Genomic DNA, 14,225 nt, shown 5'->3' with positions numbered 1-14,225 from the left:
TTTTCGCCTCTTATCAATTTTTACCTTATTCAGCTCTTCGATGTTGTTTTTCCTCTCAATCCTAGATAAGTGTCGGTTCTTTATAGTTCTCTTTACTTTTATTAAAACGTGGGACTAGGTCTGTGAAATACGGTGGCAAAATGCTTAAATTACCCTTTTCGTAAGGAACCTATTTACATGAATGTACGGAAGGAGATCCTAAGGCCCGGCCGCCTCCTAAGCGTCATTTTCTGAATTTTTTTGTAAATTTTAATTGGGAAACTTAATTTTTGGTTGTTAAGCTCCTTGGAAATGGTTTCAAAATGCATATCTGCTTAAACGCAACTAATATTGAGGGGTATGGTCTTACCACCCACCCCCTTGTGGGGTATGTACCAGAAGGAGTTGACCTCTATATCCCATCTTCACACCAGACCTTGTATTGATAGAAATAGTGGGATGTACCGAGTATGAAAGGAATATGATGTGAATCGTAATTATTTCGTATTTTACGAGCTTTATCGGTGTTCAAAATGTTCACCCTTTGTGGGGGAGGTACCAGAGGCAATGGCCTGTTCTATTCGTGCTTCATACCAGATATTGTGTTGTTAATAATATTGATATTTGCGAAATTTGAAGGCATTCGAACTCTTATTTCACATTTTATAAGATTTATAATTATTCATAATTTTGACCCTTTGTGGGAGAGGTACATGAGGAAGCTGGTCGATATTGTCCTTTTCCGCAATTGACCTAGCACGGAAAAAATATTAGAATTTGCGAACTTTGCAATTATCCTTTCTCTTTCTATGGAGTCAATTATTTTATTTGACAATTTTGATCTTTTGTGGGGAGGTACCAGAAGGAGTGGACCAATATTGTTATAATACTATGTACCAAGTTTGGACCAAATCGAATGTTCCCTTCAAGAGTTATAGTGTGTAATAGCCGTCCAGCCAGATAGACGGGCACCCTTAGGTCGACTCCAAATGTTCTGAAACGGATTTGGTCCAAAGGGGCCTAAGGTCTAAAACCGTTATTTCGATGAGGCGCGTTTTGGCCGTATCAAATGATATACACCCACTATAGCAAAATAGCTGATAATTAGGACCTGTATGGACAGTTGCATGTTGCAAGGATATTTTCAATCACCTGGGAAAACAAACTGAAACTGAAATGTAACTAACCCCTCAAGAATACCTTAATTCGGATGCTACCATTATAAGGTGGCGATACCAAACCGTCGAGCAATATCTCCCATTTCCAATACCAACAATTCTATGGGTTTCAAAATCGTGCTGGATAAAATCGAGTATACTCAATTTTTCGATGTCACTCAAATAAGAGCGAGAATGCTTGCTCTCAGACTAAACCTTTACTCTATTTCGAGTGCTTCAACTACTAGTCTAACTTTTTAGGCAGGAGTGACCCAGAAATGCTTTCATATATAAAAAAAGTGTGAAGAGCAAACTCCGTAGAAACTAAAATTGAGCAAATGCCCGGAATTTTGAACTTAATATATTGTATTGTGGAGGGTATAACAAATTAAGAAAAATTTGGTTTTTAAGTATTTTTCTACCAAATTTCTAAAGTTTCCCATTCTTAAAGACAACAGTCCTCGCCATGTAAATAAATAAAAATGGAAGATATATCGTTAGCTGCTTTTTTCAATTGACTTTAAATTCTCCCAGACATTTTTAAGAGCTTTCTAAAGTAACAGAAATAAGCGTTTTAAGCTGTAACTTTGTACCGACATATCTTCAAATCTTGTACCAAAATTCGCTGTAAATACCGTCGACTGATACCCATTTGCGTGGCATGTCGTCTGGTCGATGTCGACGGCGCTTCCATGACAACCTCGGATGCAATAGCAATATTCTCTGTAGAACGGATATTCCGGGGTCTGCCACGCCTGGCAGCATCTTGTGTTGTACCAGTCTCTTCACCAGTAAGTGTTGGACGGCCAGGACTCCTGCGACGAAATACACGTTGTGCCAAAGTCACCCACGGATTATTTGTCAAATAAATAGTCAGTAATATTTCGCGTTCTGGAGCAGTGTAGCGTAATATTGTTTATTAACGTATATTTAGCATGTGTTTACCGAAAAAATGTCGAAACAGAACTGACATTGGGGGCCAATCGTAGAATTTATAGCATTTTCTGATAGGAAGATTACTCCTGAGCCACCTTGTTGCTAGGTCACTTTCAGAACATGCAGACCCAATGATATTTAATTTTAGCAATCTTTGTACACAATACCATCATATATACGGTAGAGGGTAAATGTATAAAAATTTGCCTAGCTTAAACTCCTACAATTTCATGCGGCTTAAAAAAATATTAGACCACTAATTCCTCAAAAGAAACAACAAGTCTTTGTTTGACCACAAATCATTTCACTACAGCAAAACGTGTTGTTTTATTCAAACCCTAAAATGAGACTTCCAAACAAAAATAAAATCCCCCAACAACAACAAGAACAATATTTGACAAAGACTATGCTATAGAATATGGATTTGCATCATTTAGCCAAAAGAATACAAACTTCGTCATAAAACAATGACATAAATCCTCATTTCTTTAAACTAATGTGTGATACGACAAAAGAAAGAAAGAAAAAACCGTCAACAAGTATTACTTCATATTGAACACGTTCTGGGGCCCCAGAAAGCAAAACCCGTGTTGAGGGAATTCAACGGAAAATAAAACAAAGAAACAACAAAATAATAAAAGTTATTATTACTCAACCGGTGGCCTGTCGTCTTTTTTTTTGTTTTTTGTCTTCAACCATGTTTGCTAGACAAGTTAGTACATAAATTCTGCACAAGTACACGAACACTGTAATCGTATGCTTGGCCAGCTCTACACACCAGCAATGAGACACAACGTCTTGCAAAGCGGTCACAAGAAACTGGTAAACATAAATATGTATGACATAAAAACAACATGGCCAAAACAAAAAATTTCGCAATATTTTGCAAAAGAAAGCTTTTCCCATTCACACACACACACACACACACACACACACACACACAGGCACTCGCCCATAGAAATGAAGGCAGGTTTTACGTCAAAGTTCGCCACAAAACAAAACAAAAAAAAAAAACTAAAACTCCAGCAACATTAACTAATCGCAAGCGCGCAGCACTGCTCCACTGAAGTTGCTGGGGGGAACCGAAAGAAAAAAAATCACAACAGCATAAAATTGAAAGTGAGAGTGAATAAGAAAGCGGAAACTTTCAAAAGATCTTGTGATGCAGATACTGAAATTACATGAAAGCGGGTAGCCAACTACCCAAACAAACCGAACCGATCGACCGAATGAAGGACGGACGTGTGGAACAGTAACTCAGCCAGCAGACAACTCGACGTGACGAGACTTCCTAACTCCAGGGCACACAGAAATATCTCAGCAATGATCATTAAGTAAAATAAACGAAAAAAAACGGCATATAACTTAACAGCTTCTGCAGCACCAGGCCTTGTGAACAACCTATTAAAAATGACATTACCATGGATGATGATGACGTTCGGTTTGTGAGTGTCAGGAAATCTTTTGGAAAATTCCCGCCTAGAGGCTTAAACTGGTTTCTCGTCATCTATGATTGAAATGTTGTAGTAAAATTTGTTAATTCGTTGGTGTTAATTTTTAATTACTGGAAAAATGTCAATTCCAACAAGAAGTATCTTTTATGGAGTCTTAAAAGACTTTGGTGGCAATTGTGCGCTGGAAATGAAGCGAGGAACCTCATTTTGAGTGCTGAGTGCGATGATGATGAGTGCTGTTGGAATGTCCAAGGTATGCGGCCAAAATGTTTGCCCAAGGCTTTAATACGCCCTCCAGAATATTTTCGCGATAATCTTCGGCATTTATTCTGATTCCACGGTCGATTAATACAAGCGGAGAGCGACCATCGGCTGTTATGGCGGCCCACACCACACCATCACCATGGCCGGCAAGTAAACACGATCATTTTGTTTGCTTACCAACCGCTGGACAACGAATGTTTTCTCATCGGAGAAAACCAAATTCGGCAGTTCACCACTTTCGACCAAGCAGAGCAACTCTTTAGATCTTTTGAGTCTATATCGTTCTGTTGCGGTGTAAGTTCTTGCACTTTTTGGAATTTCAATGGCTTTACTCCGAGCTCATTTTTCAATATTTGCAGCTCACGAGCCATTTTTCGGTCAATGCGACGCTGATGTAGCTGTTTTCTTCCGTCCACTTCCTTGACGTCGGGCTACGCTACCAATACTATGGTAACGAGCGATAATACGAGAGACAAAATATTTATTCACATTTAAATGCTGGAGTGCTATAACGATAGCCACTTGTAGATTTCCAGCCGAATATAAAGACATCACACTATCACGCTTGAATTCGCCAATAATTTTTTTGCTGGAATATTCTCACCAAAATGCTTTTGTACGCTTGTAAACCATATAATGAGCTGTCACTGGAATAATTTTAACAGCTGTCGGACGAGTTACTTAGAAATGACAGCAATCTGAAGTTGGTTGCAGTTTTTTCATCTCATCCTGTATATCAAAGGAATATAAAAAATTCAACCGATCTCGATAAAATTTGGCAAAGATATTTTTGAGCAGTATCTGATGACCGATATCAAATATCGTTTTTTTGTATTGCATATTACGCATGTAAGGAACTTAAACACAAAATCGGATAAAACATATACATGGAGTTATAGCTATATCTGAACCGAGTTTCTCCAAATTTGATGTACTTGCCCTAGACTGGATTCGCTCGGATGTGCCAACATTCAGATGATTTGGCCTGATATTTGCCATTTAATGAATAATAAACCCGAAATCAGTTGACGATATATATGGAAGTTAAATTTGAACAGATTCTCACCAATTTCAAAAGGGGTTCGTCCTTGTGCCAAAAAAAAAAAATATTGTTTGGAAAGTTTTATCTCAATCAGATAATAACTGCGACCTGCAGAAGGTTCTCAAAAGTAGCTATTAATCTATCTCGCTTCCTTCTCCATGATACAAACAAATGCACAAAGACATAATACCCTTACCACTATGTGGTGTAAGGTATAAAAATTGTGGAAAACTGCGAAGAAAAGTCAACAGATCATATCTGATCTCATGGTCTTAAAAATCTATTCCAGAGAATTTTCTTGTACATTGAATCGATAAAAATCAGCTAAAACCCTATAAAAGTGTTGGCAGGCTGGCCAAGTTCGAAGATGGGTTATATCGGTCCACAATATCGAAGATAGTTGTTTATAAAGACCCACGATATCGCATAGCCCCCATATAATGATACCTCCCGATATTCGGTATTTTGATGATTTTAGGTTGCGTTATTAACCGAACTTGTTTCAAATTTCGTATTTAAAGCTCGTAATGGGTACTACAACTTATGACGGAAAATTGCCTATGTAGTTCCACGTCTTTATTTAACCCACATATAATTACACCTCCCTTTATTCGGTATTTTGATGGTATAACGAAATTTTTTACCGGAATTGTTTAAATGTTCGTATTTAAAGTTCGTAATGGGTACTACAGCCTATGACAAAAAATTGTGTATGCAGGTCTACATATTCGTATAGCCCTTATAAAACGATACCCCCGATATTCGGTATTTTGATTATTATAGGGACATTATTCACCGTAATCGTTTTAAATTCCGTACTTGAAGCTCGTAATGGGTACTACAACCTAATGCGGAAAATTACCTATGTAGGTCCACGCATAACGGCACCTCCCATTTGTTAGCTATTTTGATGATATTACCAACATTTTTTCTTGGAATTGTTTCAATTTCCGTATTTGAAGCTCGTAATGGGTACTACATCCTATGATAAAAAATTACTATCGCAGGACCACGTCTTCGTAAAGCCCCTATAAACGCTGTTCCCTATAAACGCTGCATTATTTTCGATGGGTTTTTTCTTTGGAAATGTTTTAAGTTCCTTCAAAATTGTGGAAGGTATTAAAATGTCGGCCCGGCTGAACTTAGTTGATTTTTTACTGCGACTGTTCTCGAACACAAAAGCTAGGCAAAATTTGATTTTAAAGAATTGCCATCAAATTCTGACATTTCTACCAATGTTGTTCCGCACACGTATTTTCTGGACGAATTTCTCTGAGCGAAAATTTAAATTTTTTCTCAATAACTAGTTTTACTTTTAAAAAAGTACGGGAATACAACAAGTGTTTAGTGAGTTTAACCATAGACAAATTAAGGTATAGACTAAAAAGTTTTAAAATTTACCCCTTCCGGCAGATGTCACTATTGTTGATCATGGTCCAGTCAAGTCACTCAGGGCTAGTGAAGTCACTCGACTTCGAAAACAATTTATTCATTTTCCTGCTATTTAAGTTCTATATTTTTATATTTCACGTCATATTTGGATAATGTAAAAATAAACAAAGTCGCTGTTTCATTTTTAATTGATAAATAATAAAGAATAATAAAAATATTCAATATTTTGTATTTTGAGAGAATTGAGTGAATAGACTTTTGCTCTCTCACAGCATGAACGACATCTATTGAAGCACTTTTTTCGAAGATAACAGATGAGACAACTTTTTAGTCTATACCTTAATTTGTCTATGGTTTAACTACAAAGCAGAAGATTGAACCAGCATCACTTACTTTCTGTCTGTTTTGTAAGTAGTTACTGCTGCCAAAATTTACTTAATACACCCATTATTTGGTAAGCAGTTTTTTTTACAGTTTACTGTATATAACAACAAAATGGCCCTCAGTAGTAAACACCAACAATACCAAGCAATTGAAAAATCTCTTTTGAAAACATGAAAAGCATTTAAATTTGATCATTAAAAGCTTCATTTCATGTCTTTTGCCGAGATCTGTATGTTGGTATTTGTCTCACGGGACCATTATTGATGGATGATGAATCAGTTGGACAAAAACAAAAAAAGAACAACAAAGCTCAAAAAGACATTTGCGTTAATTTTGCCAGTCTACGGCTGGTGTCGGCTCTTGCATACCTAATGACAAAAAGAATACAACCAACGACTCGTAGAGTTACTTGGACATGGAAACACAAGCAAGCAAACATCTGATATTCAGTCAAAGCTTGTACAAAAATTTCACTTTCGCTTTTACAAATGTTGCGGCTGCTTTGGTATGGAGTTTCTTTTTTTTCGTTCGTTTTGTTTCGACCTTTCTTTTGGTTGGTTTGCCTTCACGTTTGCTTCTTGATTTGAAATTGTGACTTAATGCAGGCTGGAATATTATGTTAGAGTGTAAGATACACACACACACACACACACAAACACTTATGCAGGCACATGTACTGTTATGTATATGTGCCGTCATGACAAAAATATTACCGTTGCCGGTAATCGTGTAGACTCGCTTCGAATGTATCTTTCTTTACATCAGTCATGTCATGCTTTCTTTACCTCCTCTACCATCCTCGGAAACGTAATGATAAGACCCGAAATCTAACCGGTTTACTTGTTCCCTGGATTTGAGAAGGTGTGTAAATTTATATTTTTCTTTTCATATCTCTCTTCTTCTCTTTCTTTCCCTTTCGAGTATATTTTCCTTTTGTATTTTTCATTTCGTATGCGGAAATAATGTGCAAAAAATTCATGACTTTTGGACTTTGGTGTGTGTGTGTGTTTCAATATTTTTTTTTTTTCTATTCGAGTGCCCAAAAACAACAATATTTGAAATTTTAATATCATCACTGTATTCAATGGAGTAATGAGAGTTTTTTTCTATTATATTTCATGTAAATAAACACATAGACAAAATAAGGCAAAATTTGGGAGATTTTTAGTTAAAATTTTGAAGAAAAATGTTTAAAATTAGTTTAGAAATAAAAGTGCGATCGGTCGATCATTTCAAATCAATATTTTCACACAAAATCACAGATAAATTGATATAAGATTAAAGGTATTTGAAAATTTAATAATTTGTACAAATTGTTTTTGGAAATTGTTGGATAACACAAAGAGAGAGAGAGAGAGAGGGAGAGAGTAATCTTTGCTGTTGTGTCACCAGTGTTGCCAATATTTTTCTGTCTCTCGTCCTCAAAATCAAAAAAACGTTTTCCCCAAATCTCCTCAAATTTGATTCAATTTCCTCAAAAAAAAAAAAAAAAAAAAAAAAAAAAATCCCCAAGCATTTAACAAAAAACGAACAGAGTAAATTTATTTGAAAAAATATTTGTACATAATATTCAATTCATATACTAGTTTATCTTACATACTTTACATGTAAAATAATATAAAAATAGAAAATAACAAACAAATAGAAAATTTTAATTTAATAGACTAGAGTTTTCAAAGTTGCAATGCAATCACATCAAAATTGTCAAGTTCCAAATCGTCAGCATTTTCAGTCTCATTTGGTTTATATAAATTCTTATAATTATTTTATTTCTAAGTTTGGGTTTCACCGAGTTTATAAGTGAAAAAACTCGTTCTACACATACATCGCTGGTTGGCACCTTCTATGTAAAACAATCATGCAACTTTTAGCACTTTAAATGCAAATACCAACGAGATCCCCACTAAATCCTTATGTCCCCAACTTTAATTTTTCGTCCCCAATTTGAAAAAAATATCCCCTTTTTGGGCAAAATTCCTCAATACTGGCAACACTATGTGTAACAATGAGTTTGAACATTTGGCTCTTTAGAAATTTGCATGTTTGATCATCTGTTTGGAAGATGATGTGGCACCGTTTGTAAATTTTAAGCACTAATTTGAATACTTTAATTACTTTAGCGTGAAATAATTCATTTTTAACTTAAAAACGTTAATTTCACTTCGGGTTTTTCAAAAATTAGATAGGTGTGTGGTAGGTACATTTTGTTTTCTTGCTGGATTTTACTTAAGGCCAGATTGCACATTATGTTAAAGTCATACGTAAAGCGTGATTTTCTACATATATCTTTTGCATTTTTATAGCATACTTTCAGACACTCCCCAGAATTTGTAATCTGAAAAGAAATAGCATTATAGCACACAATAAATTAATATAAATATACTAAAAGTAAGGAATAAAATAAAATACAAGTGTATTTTATGGCAATTTATAATATATAGTTTATGAAGTATAGCGCAACTTTTAGGCTTGGAAATTGTTGGCGTCAACTCCTTAAAGTATGCCATAAAAATAAAATATGAAAAGTCGATTTACAAAGAACTTTAACATCATGTGTGTATTCGGGCCTTAAATTACATTCTATAATTTTTTGTAAAATTTTTCTCTAATAGTGCAAATTTTTGTAGCAGAAGCTATTGAGCAAAATTCCACTTATCTGCACAACAATGCAAATGCATCTTAAATGTTAGGTACGCGACTCTGCGGGCCAATATTCTACTAATTTAGCAATTTTTTTGCTAGGTAAGCAGTCCCGAAACAAACTAACCTTGGAGCTAAACTTGAGAGAAGGAAACCCAAAATGGCTTTCTTTTCTGCTATTTTTTATTTTTGCTAAGAGATGGTGGTGAACACACCAAACTACAGATTAGTTCAACAGGAAAACCAATCCGCTATGATTACAGAATTTATCATGTAGACTGCTCAGCATACTCTCCTAATTTCTGCTAATAAATATGTCAAGTAATAAATGTTGACATTTGACAGGAAAAAATACTCGTTTGTCAGCCAAAATGATATAGAAACAAAGTATTTTGTAAGAAAAAATAGGATAAAACAATGAGCTTTTCATGCACATTTGGACGAATTTTTTTCTTTGTCAATTTTGCTATTAACAAGTAAAAAAGCAGCTAATACTCTGCTCCATTTGGAAGGAAATTGTAAAATGTGAAAAATCTCTTAAAAAATCAGCAATAATTTCAAAATTCCAAATACCGGGTGTTAAAGTTATATGGAGCTATACGAAAATGTGGACTTAAATGGTCAATTATCTGCCAGATAATGTTCCGCCAAGTACCAATTATTGGTAAGAAGTTTTTCTACAGTGTACTGTATAAATGGTCAATTATCTGCCAGAGAAGGTTCCGCCAAGTAACAAATTTGAGATGTTTCTTTTAAAAATGCAGCTAAAATCTTTCAAATACCGAATATCTGGAGGTACAGTCATAAACTTGGACTTATATAGACAGTTCTATGCAGGGAAGTTTATTACACGCGGGGAACACGAAGTTACATTTGAGGTACAGTCATATGGGGCCTATACCAAAATATGGTACATACCAAAAGTCCAGCTGAAATAACATACAAGGTGAGATGAAAAAATTGCAACCAACTTTAGACTGCTGCCATTCTAAAGTCACTCGTCCGACAGCTGTTAAAATTATTCCAGTGACAGCTCATTACATTGTTTACAAGCGTACAAAAGCATTTTGGTGAGAATTTTCCAGAAAAAAAAGATGAAATTCAAGCGTGATAGTGTGATTTCTTTATATTTGGCTGGAAAACCACAAGGGGCCATCGTTAGAACACTCCAGCATTCAAATGTGAATAAATCTTTTATGTCAGTACCATGGCTCGTCCCCTTCGGTGGGCCCCCACAACTCAAGCGCCGGCCATGGTGATAGTGTGGGCCGTCATAACAGCCGATGGTCGCTTTCCGATCGTATTAATCGACCGTGGCTTCAGAATAAATGCCGAAGGTTATTGCGAAAATATTCAGGAGGGTGAATTAAAACCTTGGGCATGTAAACATTTTGGCCGTAGACCTTGGACATTCCAACAGGACTCAGCGCCATCGCACTCAGCACGCGCCACCTAAGAATGTTTACAAAATGAGGTTCTTCGCTTCATTTCCAGTGCACAATGGCCACCAAAATCTTCGGATACCAATGCGTTGGACTATTGTGTCTGGAGTATTTTGGAAAGCAAGGTTGGCACTAAAAAATACCAAAGTGTCGATCACCCCAAGCAAGCGCTTCGCTGGGATTGGGCCAAAATACCACAGAGTAACATTCGGGCAGCGTGTGACGATTTCGTTGGCCATTTGAAGGCCATAATTCGTGCCAAAGGTGACCAATTCGAATGAACCTAAAATTATTCTAAAATTTCGGTATGCTATTCCGTCATTTTTGCTTTCATTCAATAAAATTGAAAAAAAAGAAACGTAAAAATGATGGCGTTTGAATTTGTTGCGGTTTTTTTTATCTCACCTTGTACATTGTACAATAATGAATTGCTCACTTTGTATTCCGTTTATTTGTATTTTTTACAAAACCCATGATAAGTGTCCACTCAAAAATTCATAAGAGTATTTTTCAAAAACCCGTTAAACTTAGTTACACTTTTCACCAATATTCTCGTTTAACGTTTCATTTCGTAAATTGCGTGTAATTCTCATATTTGTTATTATTAGAAAAAAGTTTATTTATTTTAGTTATCTTCTCTTCTTCTTCTTCTTCTATCGTATCACTATTTTTATATGGGTCTCGATATTTGACCAAGTGTACGAATATTGTTCTCTCAAAAGCAGTTGAAACACACAATGTAGTACACAATATAGATAACCTGAGAGAGATGGGGGAGGGTTAGAGGCTATCTTCACAGCGATGCAACAACGAATATAAAAACCTTACAATGTAATTAAAACATTCATATTTGCTTAAAGAACTAATAAACGAAAGCGATAGAAAGGAACTAATACAACTGCAAAATGTTCAGTAGTAACGCAAAACCGCTTCGAAGAATAAAACAAAGTACAAAAAAAAATGTAAATCGCCAAAGCTTAAGAACTTGAACATGAACTTGAAATGGAATAGAAACAGGAATAATGAAATTGTATGAACAAGTGTGAAATAAAACATCAGAAAAAAAATGTTTATGGAATAAAGGCCAATGCCACCGAGACAGACAATGACCAAAGTCACACACGAGTACTGTTGTTGGAAAAAATTGTTTCTGTTTCTAATATTTCCTGCATGAGCTATTTGGAATTAATGTTTGCTTTCCCGTAATGGCTAATCGTTATTTGTGTTCTTTTAATTACAGGTAAATCCACATCGAATAGCAAAGAGGTAATTTGTCCCGATGACAAATATAAAGAAGAAGGTGATCTCTGGAATGTTGAGGCTCAGACCGCATTTTTGGGCCCCAATCTGTGGGAGAAAACTCTGCCCTACGATGCTGATCTTAAGGTAACACAAGTTAGTATCATCACCATCGCTCGCTCTGTAGTGGCTGCGTCAGTGTTTTCTTTTTTCTTAGTCAAAATACATATACTTATTGTTGTACATATAATTTTTCAGTATAAAATATGGATATGGATGGCGGAACAAAAAGAACAAAAGGTCAACATACCCATATTTTATGCTCATCATACAGTTGTGGTCATAAAAATAGCAAACAGTTGGAATACAATTTTTTTTTTAAGATTTAACACTAGCAAAATTACCATATGCTAAATGTGTAAAAATTAATTAGGTCAATATTTTCAGAAAAGGCTAAGCCTAAAAATATTGCAGCACAATTATTATTATACACTCCACCATAATATGGAGGGTATATTAAGAATGTCATTCTGTTTGTAACACCTCGAACACCTGCAGACACAATTTTCCGCCACATGTAGTAGTACTCGTTATGAACTGCAAATACGAAATTGGAAACGATTCCGGTGAAAAAAAATCCCGAAAAAATAACGAAAATCGTTAATCGGAATCAACCATATATATATATATATATATATATATATATATATATATATATATATATATATATATATATATATATATATATATATAGGTTGATAACGATTTTCGGGATTTTTTTCACCGGAATCGTTTCAAATTTCGTATTTGCAGTTCATAAAATTTTGTCTGCAGGTCCATTTGTTCATATAGCCGCCATATGACAGTACCTCCCTATATTTTGTATTTTGACGTTTTTGTGGCATTATTTAGTGGAATTACATATTTCAAGTTTAGTATTTCAATATTGCAATGGCCTATGACAAAACTTGTTTATGCAGCTCCACGTCTTCGTACAGACCTCAATATAACTAACTATATTCGGCATTTTTAAGATTTCAACAGTATTTTTCAAGTTTTTTTTTTTTTTAATTTCCAAATGCCTCCAAATGGAGAACGGTATTCATAGTTCGGCCCAGCCGAACTTACTGCCTTTTTATAACATTTTATTAACATTGTCATTTGATTCTGGATATTTCGGAGACTATTCCCGATTTCTTCATTTGAACCACAAGTTTTTAATATTTTGATTTCTTAGTTGGTATTTAAATTTCCAATGCGATTCTTCCAGATTTTTTAAGGTGTGGGCAAAACGCAATGATCTTGATTAGACTTTTTAGGTTCTAGTGGAATAAAAACTGGGCCTAATAGTTGATTAACCGCGAGTCGATCTTGGCATCCCAATACCTATATACAGAAAAGAGTATTGAAATAACTGCAGACGACTGAAGCTATAGTCTTGAAATTTTCCACGAGGATCAGTCTAGGTGCGTAGGCGTGTGATAATACTGGGTTTTCAAAAATTCGTAAAAGGGGACGAAAAGTACGGAATAAGCTAGAATTCTGAAATTTAGAATGGGAGTCACTGATGCAGAGTTGGATAAATGTATCAAAGCGTTTTTGAAAATTCGAACTTTAAAGTTACGAAAAGTTCTAAAATTGTTCCAAATTTCTAAAATGGTACCATTTTGTATTATATGAACGGATAGAGCTAAAAGCTTGACATCTAGTAAGCGAATCAAGGTTGGAAAGTAAGTTTAAAGGTTGTTTTGGTACGTATTTCTGTAGTTGTACGAATTATGGTACTTAATTTAGAACAGCTTGGTTTAGGGTGAACGAATGAAGCTGGAATTTTGTATTGGGGTCGCTGTTGGTGGTAGGTTTGTGAAAAATAGTACTAAATAGTACTATATGTGGTATTGGCTGAGTAATTTGAAATTTGGTATAAGGCCGCTTTTCATGTGTAGCCTGGTCATATGGAGGTAGTTTTGGAAATGCATACTATAATTGTACGAAAAATGCTGAATGGTATTATGTTCGGTATTGAGTGAAGGGATATTAAAGTACTAAAGCGTACTGAATTTGGTATAGGGTGATGGAATGGAATTTTCTTAAATTTGATATTGAGAACTCTGTGGTTTTCTGGAATTGGGATATGGAGGTGGTTTTGGAAATATGTACTATAATTGTACAAAAAGTACTAAATTTTGTATTATGTAAAGGAATTGTACCATAATTATACGAACATTTCTAAATAGTACTAAATTTGGTATTAGGTGAAGAAATTGAGCTGAAATCGATAAATTTAATATAGATG

The 14,225-nt window shown here is 35.0% G+C and overlaps 1 protein-coding gene across 9 annotated transcripts in view; it reads left to right on the top strand.

Annotated features, from left to right (window-relative positions):
* LOC105261542 (putative uncharacterized protein DDB_G0286901) overlaps nucleotides 1-12,358 on the top strand; it is a 76,835-nt gene extending 64,477 nt beyond the window's left edge. For all 9 annotated transcript variants that reach the window (XM_059132260.1, XM_059132259.1, XM_059132261.1 and 6 more), the window contains one exon: nucleotides 11,931-12,358. In XM_059132260.1, coding sequence (XP_058988243.1) covers nucleotides 11,931-12,343 — 413 coding nt within the window. In that variant the 3' untranslated portion in view covers nucleotides 12,344-12,358. The remainder of the gene's footprint in view (nucleotides 1-11,930) is intronic.
* Nucleotides 12,359-14,225: the final 1,867 nt, after the last annotated feature.

This window comes from Musca domestica, unplaced genomic scaffold, assembly GCF_030504385.1.
Source record: "Musca domestica strain aabys unplaced genomic scaffold, Musca_domestica.polishedcontigs.V.1.1 118, whole genome shotgun sequence".
Taxonomy (NCBI): Eukaryota; Metazoa; Arthropoda; class Insecta; order Diptera; family Muscidae; genus Musca; species Musca domestica.
This window is presented reverse-complemented; position numbering and strand designations above follow the sequence as displayed.